General features: G+C 39.0%; 1 protein-coding gene across 1 annotated transcript in view; it reads left to right on the forward strand.

Annotated features, from left to right (window-relative positions):
- The window catches only part of PCDH15 (protocadherin related 15), a 1410242-nt gene that overhangs the window by 1127657 nt on the left and 260606 nt on the right, over positions 1-21979 (forward strand). Inside the window, exons 22-23 of the mRNA XM_063435339.1 lie at positions 3891-4031; positions 19778-19890. Coding sequence (XP_063291409.1) covers positions 3891-4031; positions 19778-19890 — 254 coding nt within the window. The remainder of the gene's footprint in view (positions 1-3890; positions 4032-19777; positions 19891-21979) is intronic.

Raw genomic sequence — 21979 nt, forward strand, 5'->3', positions numbered from 1 at the left:
TTTCTTTTCCTGGCTATTATTCATGGCAGCATTTAACATATGGATTTAGCTTCTTCCCCCTAACCCTCAGGACAGGAAACACAAACAATTAAGCATACCTTTCCCTAGGAACTCAATTAGCTTACACTCCTCAGTCAAGTAACAAGGAGAAATCCAATAGAGGGTGGGAAAAACCAAATTCTGCCATGAGTAATAGCCAGGAAAAGAAAATTACAGTAAGTATGAATACATTTCCGTATTCCTGGCTAATCATGGCAGCATTTAACATATGGGATTCCCCAAGCAATAATAACACAGGGAGGGTAATTTATGCTACACAAAAATTGTAATATATCAGATTTGCAGATTATTAGAGTTCAGGACAGACAGGCCGAACTCAGAATCTGAGCGAGTAGATACTTGACCAATGGGCTCAAAGGGAGGATCTGTCAAAGCCTGTAGCACCAGAGGCAGATTCCATGAAGCAGTGAATTTCCTAATAGGAGGTCTAATTCATAAAATGGCTTTGAAAAAATGAACCACCATAGGATGAATGGCCCATCGAATTCTGGAAAGAGCAGAAACAGCTGAACATTGCACTTTAAGGGTGTTAAGCTTAAGACCCTTCTCCAGGCCTGCTTGTAAGAAACCCAAAACTTGAGATGGTAGGAGTACTTGAATGCAGTACAGTAGAATTATTCCATAAGGCAAAAGCTTCCCAGGTCTTATGATAAGTAGAGGAAGGAGAATTTGTCCTGGAACATAAAAGGGTTGAGACCACCTGGTCTGATAAGCCTTGTTCAATTAGGGATCCCCTTTTAATAGCCATGCCTGAAGCCTGAACGTGTGAGGTTCCGGATGAAATAAAGGGCCTTGAGTCAGTAGATCCTTGGAATCTGGAGTCTCCCACTTTTCCCCCACTGTTCCCCCACTGCTAGCCTTTTCAGAAGGGGATTACTGCTATCACCTTGCAACTTTCCCTGGAAATCTTCCTCAGAACAGCGTGAATAACAGGAATGGGGGGAAAAATATAAGTCAGATGGAAAGACCATTTTATTGACAATGCATCCGGAGCTATTGCCTTTGGATGGAATCTCCTTGACACAAAACATGGAACCTGAGCATTCTGAGCTGTCGCCATGAGATACACGTGGGGAAGATCCCACCTCTGGACCAATTGCTGGAATACAGTCTTCGAAAGATGCCATTCTGTTGACTCTATCTGGTGTCTGTGGAGAAAGTCTGCTAAAACATTCTCCTTTCCTGGAAGATAGATTGCACACAAGCCTTCTACATGTAACTGGGCCCAGTTCATGATTGCAGTCACCTCTCTCATCAGTGAGATACTCCTGATACCCCCTTGATGATTGATATAAGCTGCAGCCATCTTGTTGTCTACTCTCAATTTGATCCAGGAATTCCGGATAAGGTGTTGGAAGTGGAGAAGTGCCAGAAATGTTACTCTCAGCTCCTGTATGTTTGAAGGCAGGTTCTGAGTCCTTGGAGTCCATCTTGCTATTCAATGCTTTCCTATGGGGATTTTGGCGATGCTGGACGTCCACTAGAGGAGGACTTAACCCTGCAAGGTAATTATTGCAGTTCATAAAAACTGCAATAATTACACTTGCAGGATTAAGGCTGATGGGAGTTGGCACCCAGACCACTGGGCAGAATTGGTCTGGGTGCCTGCAGTGTCCCTTTAAATCAATCAAGGGAAAACCGTGTCAAAATATACATTTTTGATATTTATAAAAATAATTACATTAATTTTTGATCTTTTTTGTAAAATATTAATAATATGTGTGACCCCATAAATATCCTCACAATTATGATAAATGGAAGGATGGACTGTGAAAACTGAGATAGAATAATGACAAATAGTATATAATCTAGGTTTAGATAAACTAAAGCAATTACTTATTGCACAGTGGAGTGTTTATTTTATTGCTCTTGAACACTGTACTACTCAAACACACACATTAAAAAGGTCACACATGTCTAATATCAAAACAATTATTATTATTTTTTAAGAACTCTACGTCAATGGCTCCCTGCCTTATTCTCAAGTTACATCTTACACCCTAGGATTTAAACTTTCCAGCTTGCTTTTTTAATGGCATACTGATGAAATTTGAGCTGTTAGTGTAGATTGGATTGGGTTGGAAACTACTGCTTTACTGTAAACAAACTCATGGAGTTGTGCAAAAGCATAGCTCTGTCATAGATCCACACAGCAGTTAGATTATTCGGTGTGTGAGAACATACCACAAATTCCCTCGAATAAAAGAAAAAAAAAAAGCTCGGAAATTTTAAAGGTTGTGTTAAAATGCAAGAAATGTATACAGGAGTGATTTACCACAAGGACAAGTATGAAAAGACAAAAATTGCATTTTAATAAATGTGCATCAGTGACTTATTTGGTCTGTAGACCTGTGAATCTGCCTCTAGAGAGAAGCCCACTATTAGAAAATAATTTAATTACCGTATATACTCGAGTATAAGCCGAGTTTTTTAGCACATTTTTTGTGCTAAAAAACCCCAACTCGGCTTATACTCGAGTCAGAGTCTGTATTATGGCAATTTACATTGCCATAATACAGACAGGGGCTGTGGGGGCTGTAAGAGAGTTTACTTACCTCTCCTGCAGCTCCTGTCAGCTCTCTCCTCCGCGCCGTCCGTTCAGCACCTCGGTCAGCTCCCAGTGTAAGTCTCGCGAGAGCCGCGGCTCTCGCGAGACTTACACTGGGAGCTGACAGAGGGAGCTGCACGGACGGCGCGGAGGAGGAGAGAGCTGACAGGAGCTGCAGGAGAGGTAAGTAAACTCTCTTACAGCCCCCACAGCCCCCCACTGAACTGCCAATGCTGGACCACCAGGGAAGGAGAGCCCCCCATCCCTGCCATGTATCAAGCAGGGAGGGGGGACGAAAAAAAAAATAATTAGTAGTAATAAAAAAAAGAAAAATTAATTAATAATACAAAAATAATAAAAAAAATAATTAAATAAATAAAAATAATAAATAATAATAATAAAAAAAATATTAAAATAATAATAATAATAAAAAAAATTGCCCATCCCCCACCAAGGCTCTGCAACACACACACACACACACACACACCACTCATACACACACACTGCATTAATACACACACACACTGCATTCATACACACACACACTGCACTCATACGCTCACACACTGCACTCATACACTCACGCTGCATTCATATACACACGCTGCACTCATACACACGCTGCACTCATACACACGCTGCACTCATACACACGCTGCACTCATACACACACGCTGCACTCATACACACACGCTGCACTCATACACACACGCTGCACTCATACACTCACGCTGCACTCATACACTCACGCTGCATTCATACACTCACACTGCATTCATACACACACACTGCATTCATTATACACACACTGCATTCATTATACACACACTGTAAATAAATATTCAATTAATATATTTTTTTTAGGATCTAATTTTATTTAGAAATTTACCAGTAGCTGCTGCATTTCTCACCCTAGTCTTATACTCGAGTCAATAAGTTTTCCCAGTTTTTTGGGGTAAAATTAGGGGCCTCGGCTTATATTCGGGTCGGCTTATACTCGAGTATATACGGTATACATCATTGAATAAAAAAAAAAAATAAGAATGATTCAGCAATGTAATTTCTGCCATCACTCTGTTTCTTAACATGTACAACAGTACTTACAATGACATGAACATGTACTTAAAGAAAATAAGCTATTTTTAATTTTGTATATTTTTAAATATATATTTTTCAATGCAATATATTTGTCCAGATTTCTACAATCTCACCACTTTTATACAGTGGAAAAAAATAGAAAAAGTATTGTAGATCTAACATATTTCTTGTTTTATCTTTACAGGGAACACCGGCTAGTAGAGTACGATATAAAGTAGATGTGGAACAATTTCCATACAGCGCCAGTATATTTGATGTTGAAGAAAATACAGGTCGTGTTATAACGAGGGTGAATCTTAATGAAGAGCCCAGCACAATATTTAAGGTATAATTATTTTGTCAAGATACTCAAAATACTGGTTTACCTGACCATGAGTAAGATCCTTAATGTAGATTTAGAAAAATAATGCAAGTTCCGAAAAAATATTTTTATTCTCAGTATAAAATATGAATGGTAATGTTATATTATTTTTATACCATCTGCTTTAAAATTTATGTATCCAAAGAAATGCAAAACAAAATTTAGTTTGACAATTTTTATTTATCTATTTTTGACACTTACAGTATGAGGAAAAATTATGGTCTCAATTTAATATTTTGGATAAACTTTTAAAATTATATTTTTTTCAAAATATTCAATCCAAAAATATTAAATTGAGACCTATATTTCTGATTTACAATAATATTTCAGATGTTGGAAATATTGCAAGCTAAGATATACTATATAATCTCAAATGTTTTAACTCTGCTACTATTTATGTGAAAGATTAACTTATAAAGGAGAAATTGTAAAAGTGATGTAGTGAAGTAATATCTTGGCAAGGGTACCTTCATGTGACATGGTTCAACATGTTAAACTAATAAGGGAATGTCACTCATATTCACATGTAATCACAGAAATGTCACTCTACCTTGTGGTGTGTGTGAAGATGTTGGTTCAACTGATTTCCCAGTCACACAGTGTTGCGGTCGCCGGCCCGCCGCATCACACGGCCGTGCCCGACCGGCACAGCCTCGCCGACAGCACGAGCTTACCTGCTCGTCGGCGAGCCGGCAACCGCTCCCCCAGGTCTTCCGGACATCGCGCCCAAATCCAAGATGGCGCTGACCGCGTGGTCGCGTTCATCTCTAGCTCCGTCCCCGAAAATTATACTAACGTGTGCGTGACATCACAACGTCAACGCACACGCACGTTTTGGGGTCAGAGGTAGCCCTCTGACCAATCAGAGCATAGAGAGGGATATTTAAATCCCTAACTCACCCCAGTACCTTGCCCTGTCATGGTTTCCGTTTCCTGGTTTCCTGAGAGTGCTCTATATTCGTGTATCTGATTTCCTGGTATCCTGATCTTGGCTTTTCCCTGGTTATTCTGTATTCTGGTTTCCCTGACTTGGCTTGTGTAAATGGTATTGTGTATTTTCTGGCTTCCTTGACCTCGGCTTTCCCTTTGACCATTCTCTGTCTCTAGCATATTAGTCCGGCCATTCTAAGGTCCGGTTTTACGCTCTGTCCTTTTATTTTCCTTTCCTTGTATATGTATATGTTTACATAGTTTCTGCGAGCTGGACCACACTAGTAGTCGTGACACACAGTTTGCATTTTGCTAGACTCTCATCACCTTTTGTAACAAATGTTCCCACACTTTGGAATGATGGGTGAAACAGCTGACCATGCCTGGCAAAGATTCTGATATTTCTTCTACCTGCCTTCAGCTTATTTCTAACTACTTTTCCGGCCACTGTTCTTAATAGGAGAAAAGCCTAGTGTTGGAACTAGTTTGGATGGTGCTTGCACTGGTGGAAGTTAGTGGCCTAACACTGGTGATTGCAGGATCAACAGCTTGGGTGTGGATTGAACAACAGTATATGATTCATTATCACTCTTTTCTGACACAAGTGGAAAGGACACTGGTACTGGTGATATTTGAAGAGAAAATAACTCAGTGGTGGAGATTGAAAAGCGACTATGTGCTGCTGGATTGCCCTCAACAAAGAGCTCCTCAGGCTCATCATAGTCTAGTTCCTAACAGTCTAAAATAAAGGCTAATATATCTTTGATGCTGGGAATCAAAGATATACACCCTGTTCCAAATTATTATGCAAATTATATTTTTCTCATTTACCTAAATAATTGATGTAAATAACAGTCAGCATAATTCTCATGTTATCAACTATTAAGAGTACAATTCAAATTTTATTGAACAAACCTCCTAATGATAACAGTATTTCTTTTAAACATAAAAAAACTTGCAATGCACTGTTCCAAATTACATAGAAACATAGAATTCGACGGCAGATAAGAACCATTCGGCCCATCTAGTCTGCCCAATTTTCTAAATACTTTCATTAGTCTCTGGCCTTAACTTAGGCTATCCTTATGCCTATCCCACGCATGCTTAAACTCCTTTGCTGTGTTAACCTCTACCACTTCAGCTGGAAGGCTATTCCATGCATACACTACCCTCTCAGTAAAGTAATACTTCCTGATATTATTTTTAAACCTTTGTCCCTCTAATTTAAGACTATGTCCTCTTGTTGTGGTAGTTTTTCTTCTTTTAAATATAGTCTCCTCCTTTACTGTGTTGATTCCCTTTATGTATTTAAATGTTTCTATCATATCCCCCCTGTCTCGTCTTTCCTCCAAGCTATACATGTTAAGATCCTTTAACCTTTCCTGGTAAGTTTTATCCTGCAATCCATGAACCAGTTTAGTAGCCCTTCTCTGAACTCTCTCTAAGGTATCAATATCCTTCTGAAGATACGGTCTCCAGTACTGCGTACAATATTCCAAGTGAGGTCTCACCAGTGTTCTGTACAATGGCATGAGCACTTCCCTCTTTCTACTGCTAATACCTCTCCCTATACAACCAAGCATTCTGCTAGCATTTCCTGCTGCTCTATTATATTGTCTGCCTACCTTTAAGTCATCAGAAATAATCACCCCTAAATCCCTTTCCTCAGATGTTGAGGTTAGGACTCTATCAAATATTCTGTACTCTGCCCTTGGGTTTTTACGTCCAAGATGCATTATCTTGCACTTATCCACATTAAATGTTAGTTGCCACAACTCTGACATTTTTCTAGTTTACCTAAATCATTAGCCATTTGGCTTATCCCTCCTGGAACATCAACCCTGTTACATATCTTAGTATCATCAGCAAAAAGACATACCTTACCATCAAGACCTTCTGCAATATCACTAATAAAAATATTAAAGAGAATGGGTCCAAGTGCAGATCCCTGAGGTACCCCACTGGTGACAAGCCCAAGCTTCGAATATACTCCATTGACTACAACCCTCTGTTGCCTTTCACTCAGCCACTGTCTCACCCATTCAACAATATTGGAATCCAAACTTAAAGATTGCAGTTTATTGATAAGCCTTATATGTGCAACAGTGTCTAAAGCCTTACTGAAATCTAGGTAAGCAATGTCTACTGCACCACCCTGATCTATAATTTTAGTTACCCAATCAAAAAAATCAATAAGATTAGTTTGGCATGATCTCCCTGAAGTAAACCCATGTTGTCTCTGGTTGTATCTTGAAATCCATGTGTTTTTAGATGTTCAACAATCCTATCCTTTAACATGGTTTCCATCACTTTCTCCACTACTGAAGTAAGGCTTACTGGCCTATAGTTGCCCGACTTCACCTTTCTTGTGAATAGGCACAACATTCACCAACTTCCAATCTTCTGGGACTACTCCTGTTATCAATGATTGGTTAAATAAATCTGTTAATAGAAGTACACCACTAAGCTCTTTTAATAGCTTTGGGTGTATTCCATCAGGTCCCATTGACTTATTTGTCTTTACTTTTCACTTTTGACTTTTGGACTAGAACCTCTTCCTCTGTAAACTCACGTGTAATAAATAACTCATTTATCCTTTTTCTTAACTGAGGTCCCTCTCCTTCATTTTCATCTGTAAATACCGAACAAAAATATTAATTGAGGCAGTCAGCTAGACCTTTATCCTCTTCTACATACCTTCCTTCTTTTTTTTATCTAACTAATCCTTGTTTTACTTTTCTTTTCTCATTTATGTATCTAAAAAAAGTTTTGTCCCCCTTTTCTACTGACTCTGCTATTTTCTCTTCTGTGTGTGATTTGGAAGCTCTCATAACTTGCTTAGCCTCTTTCTGCCTAATCTTATAGATCATTCTGTTTTCCTCACTCCGTTTTTTTTATAATTACTAAATGCTAACTTTTCGCTTTTACTATTTTGGCCACATCTGCACTTGGCCACCACTGAGTACCACAGTGGTTTCTTGATTTTTTTTGCTTTTACTGACAAGTCTAATGCAATTTTCTGTTGCCTTCAGTAGTGCAACTTTTAAATAATCCCATTTCTCTTGGACGCCATTTAAATTGCTCCAGTCTGATAATGACTCCTTTACACATATTCTAATTTTAGAAAAGTCTGTTTTTCTAAAGTCTAAAACTTTTGTTTTTGTGTGGTGTGACTCAGTCACTGTTCTTATATTAAACCACACTGATTGATGATCACTGGATCCTAAACTTTCACCTACAGTAATATCGGATACCAAATCTCCATTTGTTAACACTAAATCTAGTATGGCCTCTTTACGAGTTGGCTCCTCAACGACTTGTTTTAGAGACAATCCCAGTAGGGAGTTTAGAATATGTGTCCTCCTGGCACAAGCAGTTATTTTTGTTTTCCAGTTCACATCAGGAAGATTAAAGTCACCCATGATGATAACTTCCCCCTTCATTGTCATTTTAGCTATTTCCTCAACTAGTAGATTATCTAACTCTTCAATTTGTCCTGGGGGCCTATAAATCACACCTACACGAATTACTGTGTGATTAGCAAATTCTAATGTAACCCAAATGGACTCTATGTTCACCTCACTAACTTTTATTAGGCTAGATTTTATGCTATCCTTCACATACAGGGCCACCCCACCCCTTTCCTTCCTTTCCTGTCTTTTCTATATAAAGAGTACCCTGGTATTGCTATGTCCCAGTAATTTTTCTCATTATACCATGTCTCAGTAACAGCGACTAAATCTACACTATCAGTTGCCATTATTGCCACAAGTTCATGGATCTTATTCCCTAAACTGCGAGCATTTGTAGACATGACTCTAAGCTTATCATTTTTTAACACACTTGCTACAGGCACCTTCTGTCCTTGTTTTGGGGGACAATTGGATTGATGTTTTATCACCCTTTTGCCCCCCCCCTCCTAGTTTAAATACATCCTAGCAAAACCTCTGAACTGCTCACTGAGAACATTTGTTCCCTTTTGAGAAAGATGCAAACCATCTTTTTTTGTACAATTTATTTCCATTCCAAACAGAGCTACCATGAGAAATAAAGCCAAATCCTTGCTCCCGACACCATTCACCAAGCCACAAGTTAAAGTCCTTAATACGCATCCGCCTGTCGTTCTGAGTGTTATGCACAGGCAGAACTTCAGAGAATGACAGTGTGGAAGCAACCTGCCGTATATCATTGGCAAAAACACTAAAAACTTCCTTAACCTCTGAAACCTCATTGCGAGCCAAGTCATTTGTCCCTAGATGGACAAGTACATCCAATTCCCCTTCCTGCTTTGCTCGCTTAACAATATTACAGATATGTCTCCTGTCTCTGTGAGCAGTACCCCCGGGAAGACACCTCACAAGACCACCATTGTCCAACTCCACACCTCTTATGATGGAATCCCCCAACAACAACTGCTTTCTATTAGGCCTCACCCTAGTCTCCAAGCTTCTCTCCTCAACATCACTAGCCTCAGTGCCTCTCTCCACAACACCACTAGCCTCAGTGCCTCTCTCCACAACACCACTAGCCTCAGTGCCTCTCTCCACAACACCACTAGCCTCAGTGCCTCTCTCCACAACACCACTAGCCTCAGTTCCTCTCTCCACAACACCATAACACTCTGAAAGTGCCGAAAATGAATTATGTAGAGCAACAGACTGTGCAATATGCCTTTTATCCACAACTCTAAGTCTACCAGATCCTACAGTGATCCATCTGCCATTCCTATTATGTCTCTGCGGCAGTGGCTTTGCAGCAGTTCCAGCCTGAGGTTGTTTACCAGATAATTTACAAATCTCAGACTTCATAAATACAATCTCCTGCCGCAAGATAGAGAACTGTCTACAGATTAGACAACAACCAAACCTCAAAAAAGTGGAATGTGACCAAATGCATAGCAACTATTACACTGAACTAAGTCTGCCATTCCAATGAGGTGAATATTATTACGCACAGTAAGTTTCAAAACACTTTATAGGGTGTAAAGAACTGAAAATGGTCATTTGTTGTGTTGGTAGCATATTTACTGAAATCAAAAGCTATTTCAATCAAACTTATTACAACATTTTAACTTTTTAAACATTTTAACAGGTCACGTTACATTTTAACATAGGACCCCTTATTTGATAGCAGCTTCACAAGTCTTGCATCCATTGAACTTGTGAGTTTTTGGACAGTTTCTGCTTGAATTTGTTTGGAAGATGTCAGAAGAGCCTCCCAGAGCTGCTGTTTGGATGTAAACTGCCTCCCACCCTCATAGATCTTTTGCTTGAGGATGCTGCAAAGGTTCTCAATAGGATTGAGGCCAGGGGAGGATGGAGGCCACACCATGACTTTCTCTCCTTTTATCCCTATAGCAGCCATTGATGCAGAGGTATTATTTGCAGCATGAGATGTTGCATTGTCATGCATGAAGATGATTTTATTACGGAAAGCATAGTTCTTCCTTCTGTACCAGGGAAGAAAGTGGTCAGTCAGAAGCTCCACATACTTTGCAGAGGTCATCTTTACACCTTCGGGGACCCTAAAGGGGCCGACCAGCTCTCTTCCCATGATTCCGGCCCAAAACATGACTCCACCACCACCTTGCTGACGTTGCAGCCTTGTTGGAACAGGGTGGCCGTCCACCAACCATCCACTACTCCATCCATCTGGACCATCCAGGGTTGCACGGCACTCATCAGTGAACAGGACTGTTTGAAAATTAGTCTTCATGTATTATTCTGCCCAATGCAGCCATTTCTGCTTATGAGCATTGGTTATTGGTGGAGGAATAGAAGCTTTATGCACAGTTGCAAGACTCTGGAGGACTCTACACCTTGATGTCTGTGGGACTCCAGATGCACCAGCAGCTTCAAATATCTGTTTGCTGCTATGTAATGGTATTTTAGCCGCTGCTCTCTTGATCCGATGCATGAATCTGGCAGAAATCTTCCTCGATGTGCCTTTATCTGCACGAACCCGTCTGTGCTCTGACTCAGCCACAAATCTCTTAATAGTGCAATGATCACGCTTACGTTTTCATGAATTATCTAATGTTTTCATACCTCGTCCAAGGCATTGAACTATTTCACTCTTTTCAGCAGCAGTGAGATCCTTTTTTTTCCCCATATTGCATGAAAATGGTGCTCTGCTTAATAATGTGGAACACCCTCCTTTAGTAGTTTTTCCTTAAATTGGGCTCACCTGGCAATCTAATTATCACAGGTGTCTGAGATTGTTTTCAGTGATCAAAAGAGCCCTGAGACACAATGCCATCCATGAGTTAAAGTGAAAAACAAAATATTTAATCTTTGTGACACTTAATTAGAATTTGCATAATAATTTGGAACAGGGTGTAATAACAACTGAGCCTGAAAATGTGGACACCTGCTCAATTCCCTCTTCTCCCTGGATACTACTAGAATATCTTCTTCCGTTCTTGTAATTATAGTGCTGCCATCAGAGGGGGGTGATGACACTAGTAGAAATGTCTCCTCTAACTCCAATATCTACCTTTTAGACTTCCTCAATGGATTGACAATGGTAACAGTTTCTGATGAAACTGCCCAGCTGCTATAAAACATGGCTGTTGTCACCATGATAATGTAGCTGGAATAAGTTGGGATAGAGAAACGAATGCTACTAACAATAGTGTAGGTGGCTCAGAAGGAGGATCTTGAAACAACCAATGATATGTACAGGATGGTGGCTGCTCTATGGGCTCAGAGGCCTTCTCAACCCTGCTACTGAAGACCTGCTGCGACTCGGTGCCAAATAGATGGAATCTTGATCCTGCGGTTTCCCTCTCTGTCCACTTCAATTTTAAAGGAGGGGTTAGCTAGCTATTAGTACTCTGTGAGAAAAAACAGCATTTCATAAACTTTGTTTGGACAATATTTTATTTATTTCCCCGTGTTTGTTTATTTGTTCGGTAGTTTTCAAACTACCGAACCACCGACCACCCCTCTGGCTCATTATTACAAAAGGAAAGCATCAATTAAGTGCTCTCCCTGTCCATCTTGTTTGCATGAATGGAGGCAGCAGGACTTGGTCGTCGAGTGTCTGGAACTAAAATCGGAAACTCGACTTCCCAAACACCGGTCAAACTAACGATCACCTGTTTTCTTTTCCCGAACAGCTAGTAGAGCGCTGTTGGGTAGTTTGGTTCCCACAAACCAGGGGAACAATCGCTACTATGAGCCAGAGGGTTCCGTTCGTGCATTTGTTCGGTTTTGTGACTTGACGAAATAGACCGACCGCACAGCCTAAACACATGGAACTGTTTCTAGGCAGGATCCTCATGTGCAGTCGGTCAAATGGAACTTAAACCATAAACCATAAACCATAAAATTTGAAAACCCCTGAACTGATCTGGGTGATTTTTGGATATGTTGGTCACCCAGATCAGGGCTATCAAGGGATGTGACATTTATAGGGATCCTGTATGTTTTGGGAAAATTATGTTCCCTCTGCCTGGAGATAATTAAGTTATTACTTTATCTGACCCAATTATCTCCAGGTAGAGAGGATGGGATTCCTTGTTTGTATTGGGAGTGTCCCTGTTTGTCACTGTACTGTTATTGGCTGTAATAAGTTGTGTCCCTGTCCCCCAGAAGGCCCACGGGGGAGTGCCCCTTGCATGGGGAATTGTATAAAAGCCAGTGTGGCACAATAAAGCTTGAGTCTTGTTACACCCTTCATCAAGTTTTGGCTGATGTTTGGGTACATGTTTACTACCTTGGGAGAATATGCTTGGGAAGCTGTATCTTATCTGTAGAAAGAGACTAATAGAAACCCGAACTGCAAGCTATAATCACTCATGCTCTTAGCAGCTCGGGTAGAAACAGACGAACCATAGCTACCACATCAGGGTTCGTTACATACTCTTACTAGTGAAGCTAGTACTACTGCTTGACCTCTTGCTGCTGCTGATTCTGGTTGAAGACTTAACCAGATGGACATAGATTTTGATGGATCAGCAGCTCTTGGTGTTCCATCTTCCTCTGCTTTGGAATAGTTGTAACTGAAGCAAGAGTACTTGTACTCTTAACACTAGTTGTAATGTTGGACCGAGAACTGTCTGAGCATGTCTATTTGATCTGAGTGTGTAACACTAACAATTTGAAAGTGTAGTTAGTTGTCATTGCATAGGTGGTGATGGTTGTTAGTGTGGTAGTTATGTCACTGCTGGTATTACCAACAACATTATGTCTATCAGTTCGCTCAGTTATTTCCCATGGATGAAGAGTGGAGATATATATAGATATAAAATGAGTGAATTAATGGTGTAACTTTAAATTCAACCAAACACATACTTCATATGCCAGGTGCCAGATAATAGCAATAAATACAAATTTCCAAGGGATCTGCACTCATGGTTTTGTAGTTAGCTTTGTTTATTTCTCCATGTTGAAGTAACACAAATCTGTACATAAATATCAACATTTTAATCCCTGGTCGGGACTTTCCTCAAGACAGGTAAAAAAACAAGAACTTTTTTGACCTGTCCTGGGGAAAGTCCCAATTGGGGCCTGAAATGTTGATATTTATGTACAGATCTGTGTTTACTTCTACATGAATAAATAAAGAAGGATAACTACAAGACCGTGAGTGGAAATATCTTTATGGAAACTTGTTTATGTGTGCATGCATATGTTTCTGTTTCTGGATTGTTATACGTACTATTATGTCATTATTGCAAATTGTATACAAATAAATTATTTAACAAAAATGGAAATGTAGCGGAGCTGCAATATTAAAATCAATATCTCCGCTGGTAGACAGTGTAGCAATATAATCCCAATTTCCCCAGTAACCGGCCGATATACAGTTGTGGGAGTCAACTGATTTTTACTCCTGCACAGCTGACTTTTATGCAGCTCCCCGTGCAAGGGGTTCCTTAATTCAGATTCCAGAGGTTTTCCCCTGGTGGACCTGAGTGGAGACATGTAACAAATAAACATTTTCCAAACTCCTCCTCTGTACCTATGAGATGATTGAATAAGAACAACTCTTTTATTACGTAATCTCCCAGGTATAAAAATTATACAATATTTATAAATGGTATGAAATACATTTTAATACTTCAGAACTCCCCAAAAGTTACTTTGTCGAATAGCTGGGATCTGAGCGTCCACTTTGTCAAAACATCACTCAGATCCATTTAGTGGTTTTGAAACGCCATTCAAGTAAAGTTCAGACCAGTCGACCACGAGGTGAAGCCCCAAAACAGTTCCAGAGATTACTTGGCTCTTTCGGGAGTCGGAAATATTATTATTATTATGATATTTATAGAGCGCCGTCAAATTCCGCAGCGCTTTACAATGGGTGGACGAACAGACATGTAGTTGTAACCAGACAAGTTGGACACACAGGAACAGGAGGGGTTGAGGGCCCTGCTCAATGAGCTTACATGCTAGAGGGAGTGGGGTAAAATTACACAAAAAGGTAAAGATAGTATTAGACTAGTGACAGTTGCAGAAGAGGAATCAGTTGGGAGCTATTAACAGTTTAATTGATACGCTTTTATGAAGAAGTGGGTTTTTAACGATTTTTTGAAGGAGTGGAGACTGGGCGAGAATCTAACGGAGGAGGGAAGCAAGTTCCACAGGAACGGTGCAGCCCTCGAGAAATCTTGAAGGCGAGCATCAGAGGTGGGAGTACGGACAGAAGATAGACGTAAGTCTTCAGCAGATCGTAAGGGCCTAGACGGGACATACTTGTGTATAAGGGAGGATAGATAGATGGAAGCAGCATTATGTAGAGATTTGAAAGCAAGAACCAGAATTTTAAATTGAGCTCTATATTTTATTGGAAGCCAATGTAGGGACTGACAGAAGGGTGAGGCATGGGAGGTGCAGGCAGACAGGAAGACAAGCCTCACTGACGCATTCATTATGGACTGTAACGACGCAAGTTGGGAGCACGTAAGACCACTGAGAAGCGGATTACAGTAGTCAAGGCGAGAAAGGACAGTGTAATGGACCAACACCTTAGTTGTATCTGGCGTTAAGTAGGGGCGGATGCGCGCAATGTTTTTGAGATAGAAATGACAGGATTTGGCGATAGCTTGAAGGAGAGGTCGAAGTCAAAGGGAACACCCAGGCAGCGAGCCTGTGTGGTGGAGCTAATGGTAGCACCGTTGACTTGGAGGAAGACAGACACAGGAGTAACAACACTTGAGGGAGAAAAGACCAGAATTTCAGTTTTGGTTAAGTTTAGTTTAAGGAAGTGGGCAGCCATCCAATTAGAAACAGCAGAGAGGCAAATTGAACCATTCGTATAACAGGGGGTTGTGTGCCCCTAGTTTGGGAGTTTGTTTTATATGATGTCGCTCTTTCCAGGTGAACTGAACCACACGAAGGGGTGATAGTTCAGCGGTGTTCACGCTGTCGATTGTCCGAATATAGTTGCATGTACTCGATGACTAAACACCTCTGTCTGTGTTCATGGAGAAAGATGGCTACCACCACGTGTTTGGTCAAACGAATGACTGCCACCCAGCCGACCGCCTAGAACCTTGTGGGTTCTAAGCGTGAATAGGGTCAATTGGAGGTACACGACTCCCCTGGGTGGTCCAAGTGTTCGGTAGATGGTTTGGTATAAAAACAACATAGCTTTAGTGTGTTCGGGGAACCCCAATTGTCGAACCAGATAAGTCTTTGACATGAGCAGAACAGTCTCTAATACAAATAGGTGGCTGGTTCTGCCACAGGGAAATAGGACTGTGGAAATGACAAATTAAATTAGTAATAATAATATTAACAATAATTTATTTTTTTAATTAACAAAAACAAACTGAATGTGAATTGTACTTTTAATTTATTTACAAATTAATTACTAGTACTAATATAATAACTAATACTACTCAGTAGTCAAAATGAAAAGTGTGGTAATATGCATATGCACTTATTGGTATCTTGATTGACTACCACTCACCAAATTAAGATATGCAGTTTTACTGTAAACATTTACAGTCTTTCAGTTATTTGCAATGAACAAATCAAACACAATCGATTGAAATATGTCAACACAACAACTGCTTGAAGAGGTTTCCCCAAATTCAACTGAAAGTGCAACTTCACAACTGCACAAATATGCAAAAAGGGTGTTGTCTCAAGCACATCTGATGCATCTAATCAAGGGATTTATTAGTTTATTAGATGTGCTTGATCTGGAACACTTTAAATACCTAAACTGGCTATGGGTTTGTTAAGTGTCACGTTTGACTACATGGTATAAATATGGCTAAGTCAAAAGAATGGTTCACAAGGTTAAAAGAAGAATTTATCACCCTTCACAAACAGGGAACAGGATACAAAATGCTAACAAATGCACCGAATGTTCCTAGAGACCCCATTGAAAGCAAAGTTTGCAAGTTCAAAGTTGAAGGAACAGTGGTTACACTTCCTGGATGGGGGAGAAAAAGTAAGCTATCAATATCTGCAACCACATTTTTGAGAAGGAAAGTTGTGAAAAACACTTGAGTGACTGCAAAAGACCTGTAGCAAGACTTGGTGGCAACAGGCACTGAGGTTTCAGTGAACCTAGTAAGACGCAAAAGCTTTCCATGTGAAAACTCAAAGATGTACACAACCACTGACTCAAAAGCAAACAGAAAGTTGGCTACAATATGCTTAAAATCATATAAATAGCCCACAGATATTTGGGGATTCTGTCCTGTGGAGCGATTAAACAAAATTTTAACTTTTCAGGCCAATGGGTCAGTGGTATGTGGTAAGAAGAAAGCATATACTGAAAAGAGCACTCTGCCTACAATTAAGCATGGTGGTGGCTTGGTGATGCTATGGGCTGCTTTGCATCCTCTGGCACTGTAAACCTTTTAACCCCTTAAGGACACATGACATGTGTGATATGTCATGATTCCCTTTTATTCCAGAAGTTTGGTCCTTAAGGGGTTAAGTGTGTGGAAGGCAAGATGGATACATTGAAGTATCAGAAAATCCTAGGAGAAATCATCATCTCATCTGTGAGGTAGCTGATACTTGGGTGTCATTGGACCTTCCAACAATACAATGATCCCAGTCATACCTAAAATTCCACCAAAGCTTGCTTGCAGAAGTAGTCCTGGAAAACTCTACAATAGCCATCACAGTCACCTGACATGAACCCTCTGGTGGGATATGAAGAAGGTGGTTGCAGCACGCAACCCCAAAAATATTACTTTACTGGAGGTGATTGCTTATAATCAATGGGCTAAGATTCCATAGGAACACTGCCAAAAGCTGGCATCTGCCTATGCATCTTATTTGCAGCAGGTCATACCAGCAAAAAGGAGATTTACTAAGTACTAAAGATGCTTGCCAATAAGGGGTTGAATAATTTTGAGACTGGAGAAGTCATTATCAATTGAATTTTACTATGAATTTGGGGAAGCCACATGAAGTATTCATTGTGTTGAGCTATTTCAATTGCTTATGTTTGATTTGTTCATTGCAAACAGCTGACAATATACCTGATTCAATGGGGGTTGGATAATTTTGAATAAAACTATTTATATAACAAAATGCCGTTTTCAAGGTACTAAACTGTTATAAACACAGCATCCTAAAACACTACAACACTCATGTATATACAATATTTACATTATATACAAGCAGCCCCTCTGACTTCCATGTGCAACACAAAACTAGATAAACAACCACATTACCTATAATGCATTCATATTTACAATAACTGAATAAGGCTAGCAGTGCTTATTGTGTACTTGTCGACACACAGATCAGGAGCAGAGCCAGCACCAGCAGCAGACAGGAATAAAAGTAAGATTTTGTTATATTTAGGGGGCAAGTGGGGGCCAGGTGGACTAGATGGTGTTTTTAACACTATAGGGTAAGGAATACATGTTTGCAAGTCCATGTAGTTTAGTTTGAAAACTTGATTCAGTATGAAACAAATTGCACATCTCTAGTTTCTTCTCTCTTATCCCAAGCTTCATCACTTTATCTTTCATTTTTATTCTTTATATTTTGTTACTTATCATAAAATATTAAGATTAAGGTTTCCCCAATGTTCTCTATTATTTGGAAACAGAGGGAGGCATCATGCATGATTTGCAATCTTATGGTAGGCAAGAAAGCTCAGATAAATCGTACTGCTCTCTTTGGGATTTTGAAACAGTATTTATCAGATAATCATTCAGGTTCTAATTTTGTTTCCCAGCAGTGGTGATTCTCTACTACATTCATTCATTACTCATACTTCATAATTTTACATTCTATTAATTCCCTTGCTGGTTGCTGTATTATTTACACATTTCCCCACATTTATTTTTTTATACATTTTGCTCCATGTGGAGAAATGTATCAAAGTGTTCCCAAAACTGTGTTTTGAAGGTCATGAAAAGCTGTTTCAGTTAAAGTAAAAAAAAAAGTTGGGTGGAGAAGGGGTTGAGCTAGAAAGATCCACAAGTCATTTATCACTGGTTGATGTCCTTGGATGTATATATGATATATAAATAGAATAATAGAGGTAAAGAAAGCCGTGCAAATGAGCTCACCATGTATGAGGTAGGTGGATGTATAATTGTGAAGCTCTGTGGAATATGTTGACCTTATATAAATTATCATTATGTGAAACCAAAGGAGACACAGATTATTTTTTTTTTAATGAGGGTTGCACTGGTGGATATATTCTGATCTCTAAAGCTGTCCAATGAATTTACACTGTATGCAGCAATGGGCAGTCGTTGAGAGAGTGTTTATCCTGTTGCCTCACTGGATCTTTAAATTTTTAGGGGTCTCTAGGATTAGATTTTTTTTTTTTTTAAAGTAGTTGAATGTAATTAAGATGTATCCAATTATACCTAATTTTCCCCACTGTGTATGTAATACAAATAATTGTTTTCCCTAATGTACTATATATATATTTCTACAAGGTCATAAAGCATATTTTTTTTTTCCTTTTAGCAAGAGCATAACATCTCACACTGTATTGTGATGCATATAATATTTTATTCTGTTAAGCATAAGCATGCTTAGGTATGGCTAAAGGCTTAGCTGAAGGCTAATATCAATTAAAATAGCAACAGAATAGCTGTCACGTACAGGAAGATTGGATCAATGGAATTTAATACTAACAATGTTGAATAAGTGAATTGTTTAGGTTAAACAGGCTGCTTGACAATTTACAGTAATTGTATTGTTCCTGAACAGTTCAACATCTAGTCATGGTCTCGGAAAAGAAATGCAGAGAAAATACTTATGTTATTAAGTAATTTAAGTTAGTCCCCATTGGTTTAAACCTGCTACATGTAGGCTTGTAAGTTGTTAACATATTCATTCTCATAAACCTATTTGTGCTAAAAATTAAGCTATCTTGTATAAGAACAAGTAGCACAGGAGCACGTTATAAGAATGAGAAGGTCATTGAGAGTTTATTATCCCATACCACTAAGCAATTACAGTCTTACCAGACCAGATAACTTTATTGACTGAAGTTACTCTCCTCTCTGGACTTCAGAAAATTGGACTCTGAAGAGCATCTGGCCACTCTAAGTCTTGGTCATAAATTTTTTTCTATTTAGTTTAGGCTAGCATTTTGGGGTATACCTGCCTTGACATCTAATACACCTTGTTTCAGATTATCTTGCGAATTGTCCTATCCTTTATGTTCTACCTAATTTATTTCTTTGTCAATTGAAATTCTCTCTGTAAACACTTATTGATACTGAAAAGTGTAGAAATCATATGATTGTAGTATGATTTTAAATTTAAGGTTTATTATGTTTTAATACAAACTATCCATTCCATAACATTATTATTTGTTTCCTCTTGCAGCTGAATGTGATTGCGTATGATGATGGTGATCCTGTAAAATCCAACAGCACTAGAGTTATAATAACAGTTTTGCAACCATCTGCAATTCCAATCTTTACACAAGAAGAATACAGGTAAGGTTATATTGCCCAAGTATGTCTATAATTCTAGGTGAGAAAAATATGTATTTTTTTTATTGTTTTGTAACATTTTGCTCATGCTAAAGACTGCTATAAAAAAAAGTAATGAAAGCAAATGCAAAATCGCTATGTAAATGTCACACATTGCAATAGTTTAATTTTCAACAATTTATAATCTGTATTTTAAATATACTTATATTTTTAAGGATGGATCCAATGTCGTCTTAATGTATTTTTTTATTTATTTATTTAGTTATTCATGTTTTAGTATAGTGTAGCTGAGATAAAATAAAAAATAATAAAATGGAAAAAAATATTTGTGCAATATTGTGTAACATTTATTTGTATGCACTAGTATATCGTGTTATCATGATTTTGATTATATCATGAACATTTTCATAAGCCTAATAAAATGGTATTCTCAGTGTCATACTTCAGTTATATTATTTTGACCTTGAGAGATGGATTATTTTGGTTAATAGTCCTAATGCACATCCTCCTTGCTGCCAAATTAATTATTGAAACTGTCATTTTGTATTCTGCATGCTATTAACAATAATACTAATTTGGAGATGTACACTAATAAATTATTCACATATACAGAGAATCTAATCTATGCATAAAATAATGTGCAAGGTCAAAAATAAAATGAGGTTTATATCAGTTTAATCCATCTGAGCTTGCATATTATTATAATAGGTCACTTAATCTGGCAAATCATATAGTAAAGTCGATTGCTGAGTGTTGTTTATAGTTATAGATGAAACACCTTATGTATAAAACATACCATCCTGTACATTTAGCTACACATCTTCTCAAACTGTAAACTGAGAAGATGCAGAAGATAATTTTCTCTGAAAACCTGTTCATTTTTTTTTTCTTCAATTCTTTATTTAAACGCCGACCGGCACATTGCATCACATTACTTTTGGCCTACGCAGAGGCCCAATCACAAGAAGTCTCTTAATAGGTGTATTACAGAAAGGAAGGGTATGTTAGTGCATATATTGATACTTTACATAAGGCTTGCGCAGAAGCCTTTCAAGTATATCTTTGTGTTGTGCCAAGTCCACGTGTATTTAAGTTTTGTCTCAATACGCTGGTTCCATGCATACATCGGTGACAATTGAGCATCGAGACATAAATAAGTAAAAATAACAAACAAAATATAATATATATACAGTATAAAACATAATACTTAAAACCTGTAACAGTGGGTATGTCATGCTGTTTTTTTTTTTACTTCTGAACTATCGGAGTTGGGATTATGCTCAGTATGTTATACGTCATATTGTTCCCAGAGTGCCCAAGTTTTTTGGAAGGTGGCATTAGAGTCGCGAACCTGTGTGGTTAACTTGTCCATCAGGTAATTATCCCTGATTTTGGAGAGAACTAGGGAGATCGGGGGTACTTCGTGTTTAATCCAATATTGTGCTAACGCTCTACGAGCTGCCAAGTTAAGCATGTTTAGTAGTTTTTGGTCGTGTTTGTTTAGTCCCTCTGTTGGCCGTGACAGTAGGCACGCCCAAGGGTCTGGTGTTATCCTGCGTTGTAGGATATTCGAGGTTAGGTCTGCAATATTCCCCCAGTACACTTTAACCTTGGCACAGTGCCACCACATATGAATGTACGTGCCCTTTTCTCAGCAGAGCCTCCAGCAGGTGTCTGTGGGGCTTAATTGCATGTGGCACTGTTTGACAGGGGTCGTGTACCCCCGAAGTAGTATTTTGTATGCTTTTTCTTGGAGGGCCGTGCATATGAAACTTTTGCATTAGCCTCCCAGATATCCTGCCAATCTGTCCCCTCTAATGTCTCCCCCAGGTCCGTCTCCCATTTGTCGGTGTATGTCTGAGTGCCCCAGGTCCCTGATTCTAGGCATATATGATTGTATAGTAGTGAGATTAGTTTGGTTGGCATACGCTCTTGCAAGCATATTTTCTCAAAGAAAGTGATCGGTTTGGCGTTTGCCGTTCTGACTTCTCTAGTCTGTGCGAAGTCCCGTATCTGGACATATCTAAAGAAGTCACTTGTTTTTAGTGGGGCCAGAGTTTGCAGGTGTTGGTAGGATACTAATTGGTTGTTT

Source organism: Pelobates fuscus, chromosome 10, assembly GCF_036172605.1.
Source record: "Pelobates fuscus isolate aPelFus1 chromosome 10, aPelFus1.pri, whole genome shotgun sequence".
Taxonomy (NCBI): Eukaryota; Metazoa; Chordata; class Amphibia; order Anura; family Pelobatidae; genus Pelobates; species Pelobates fuscus.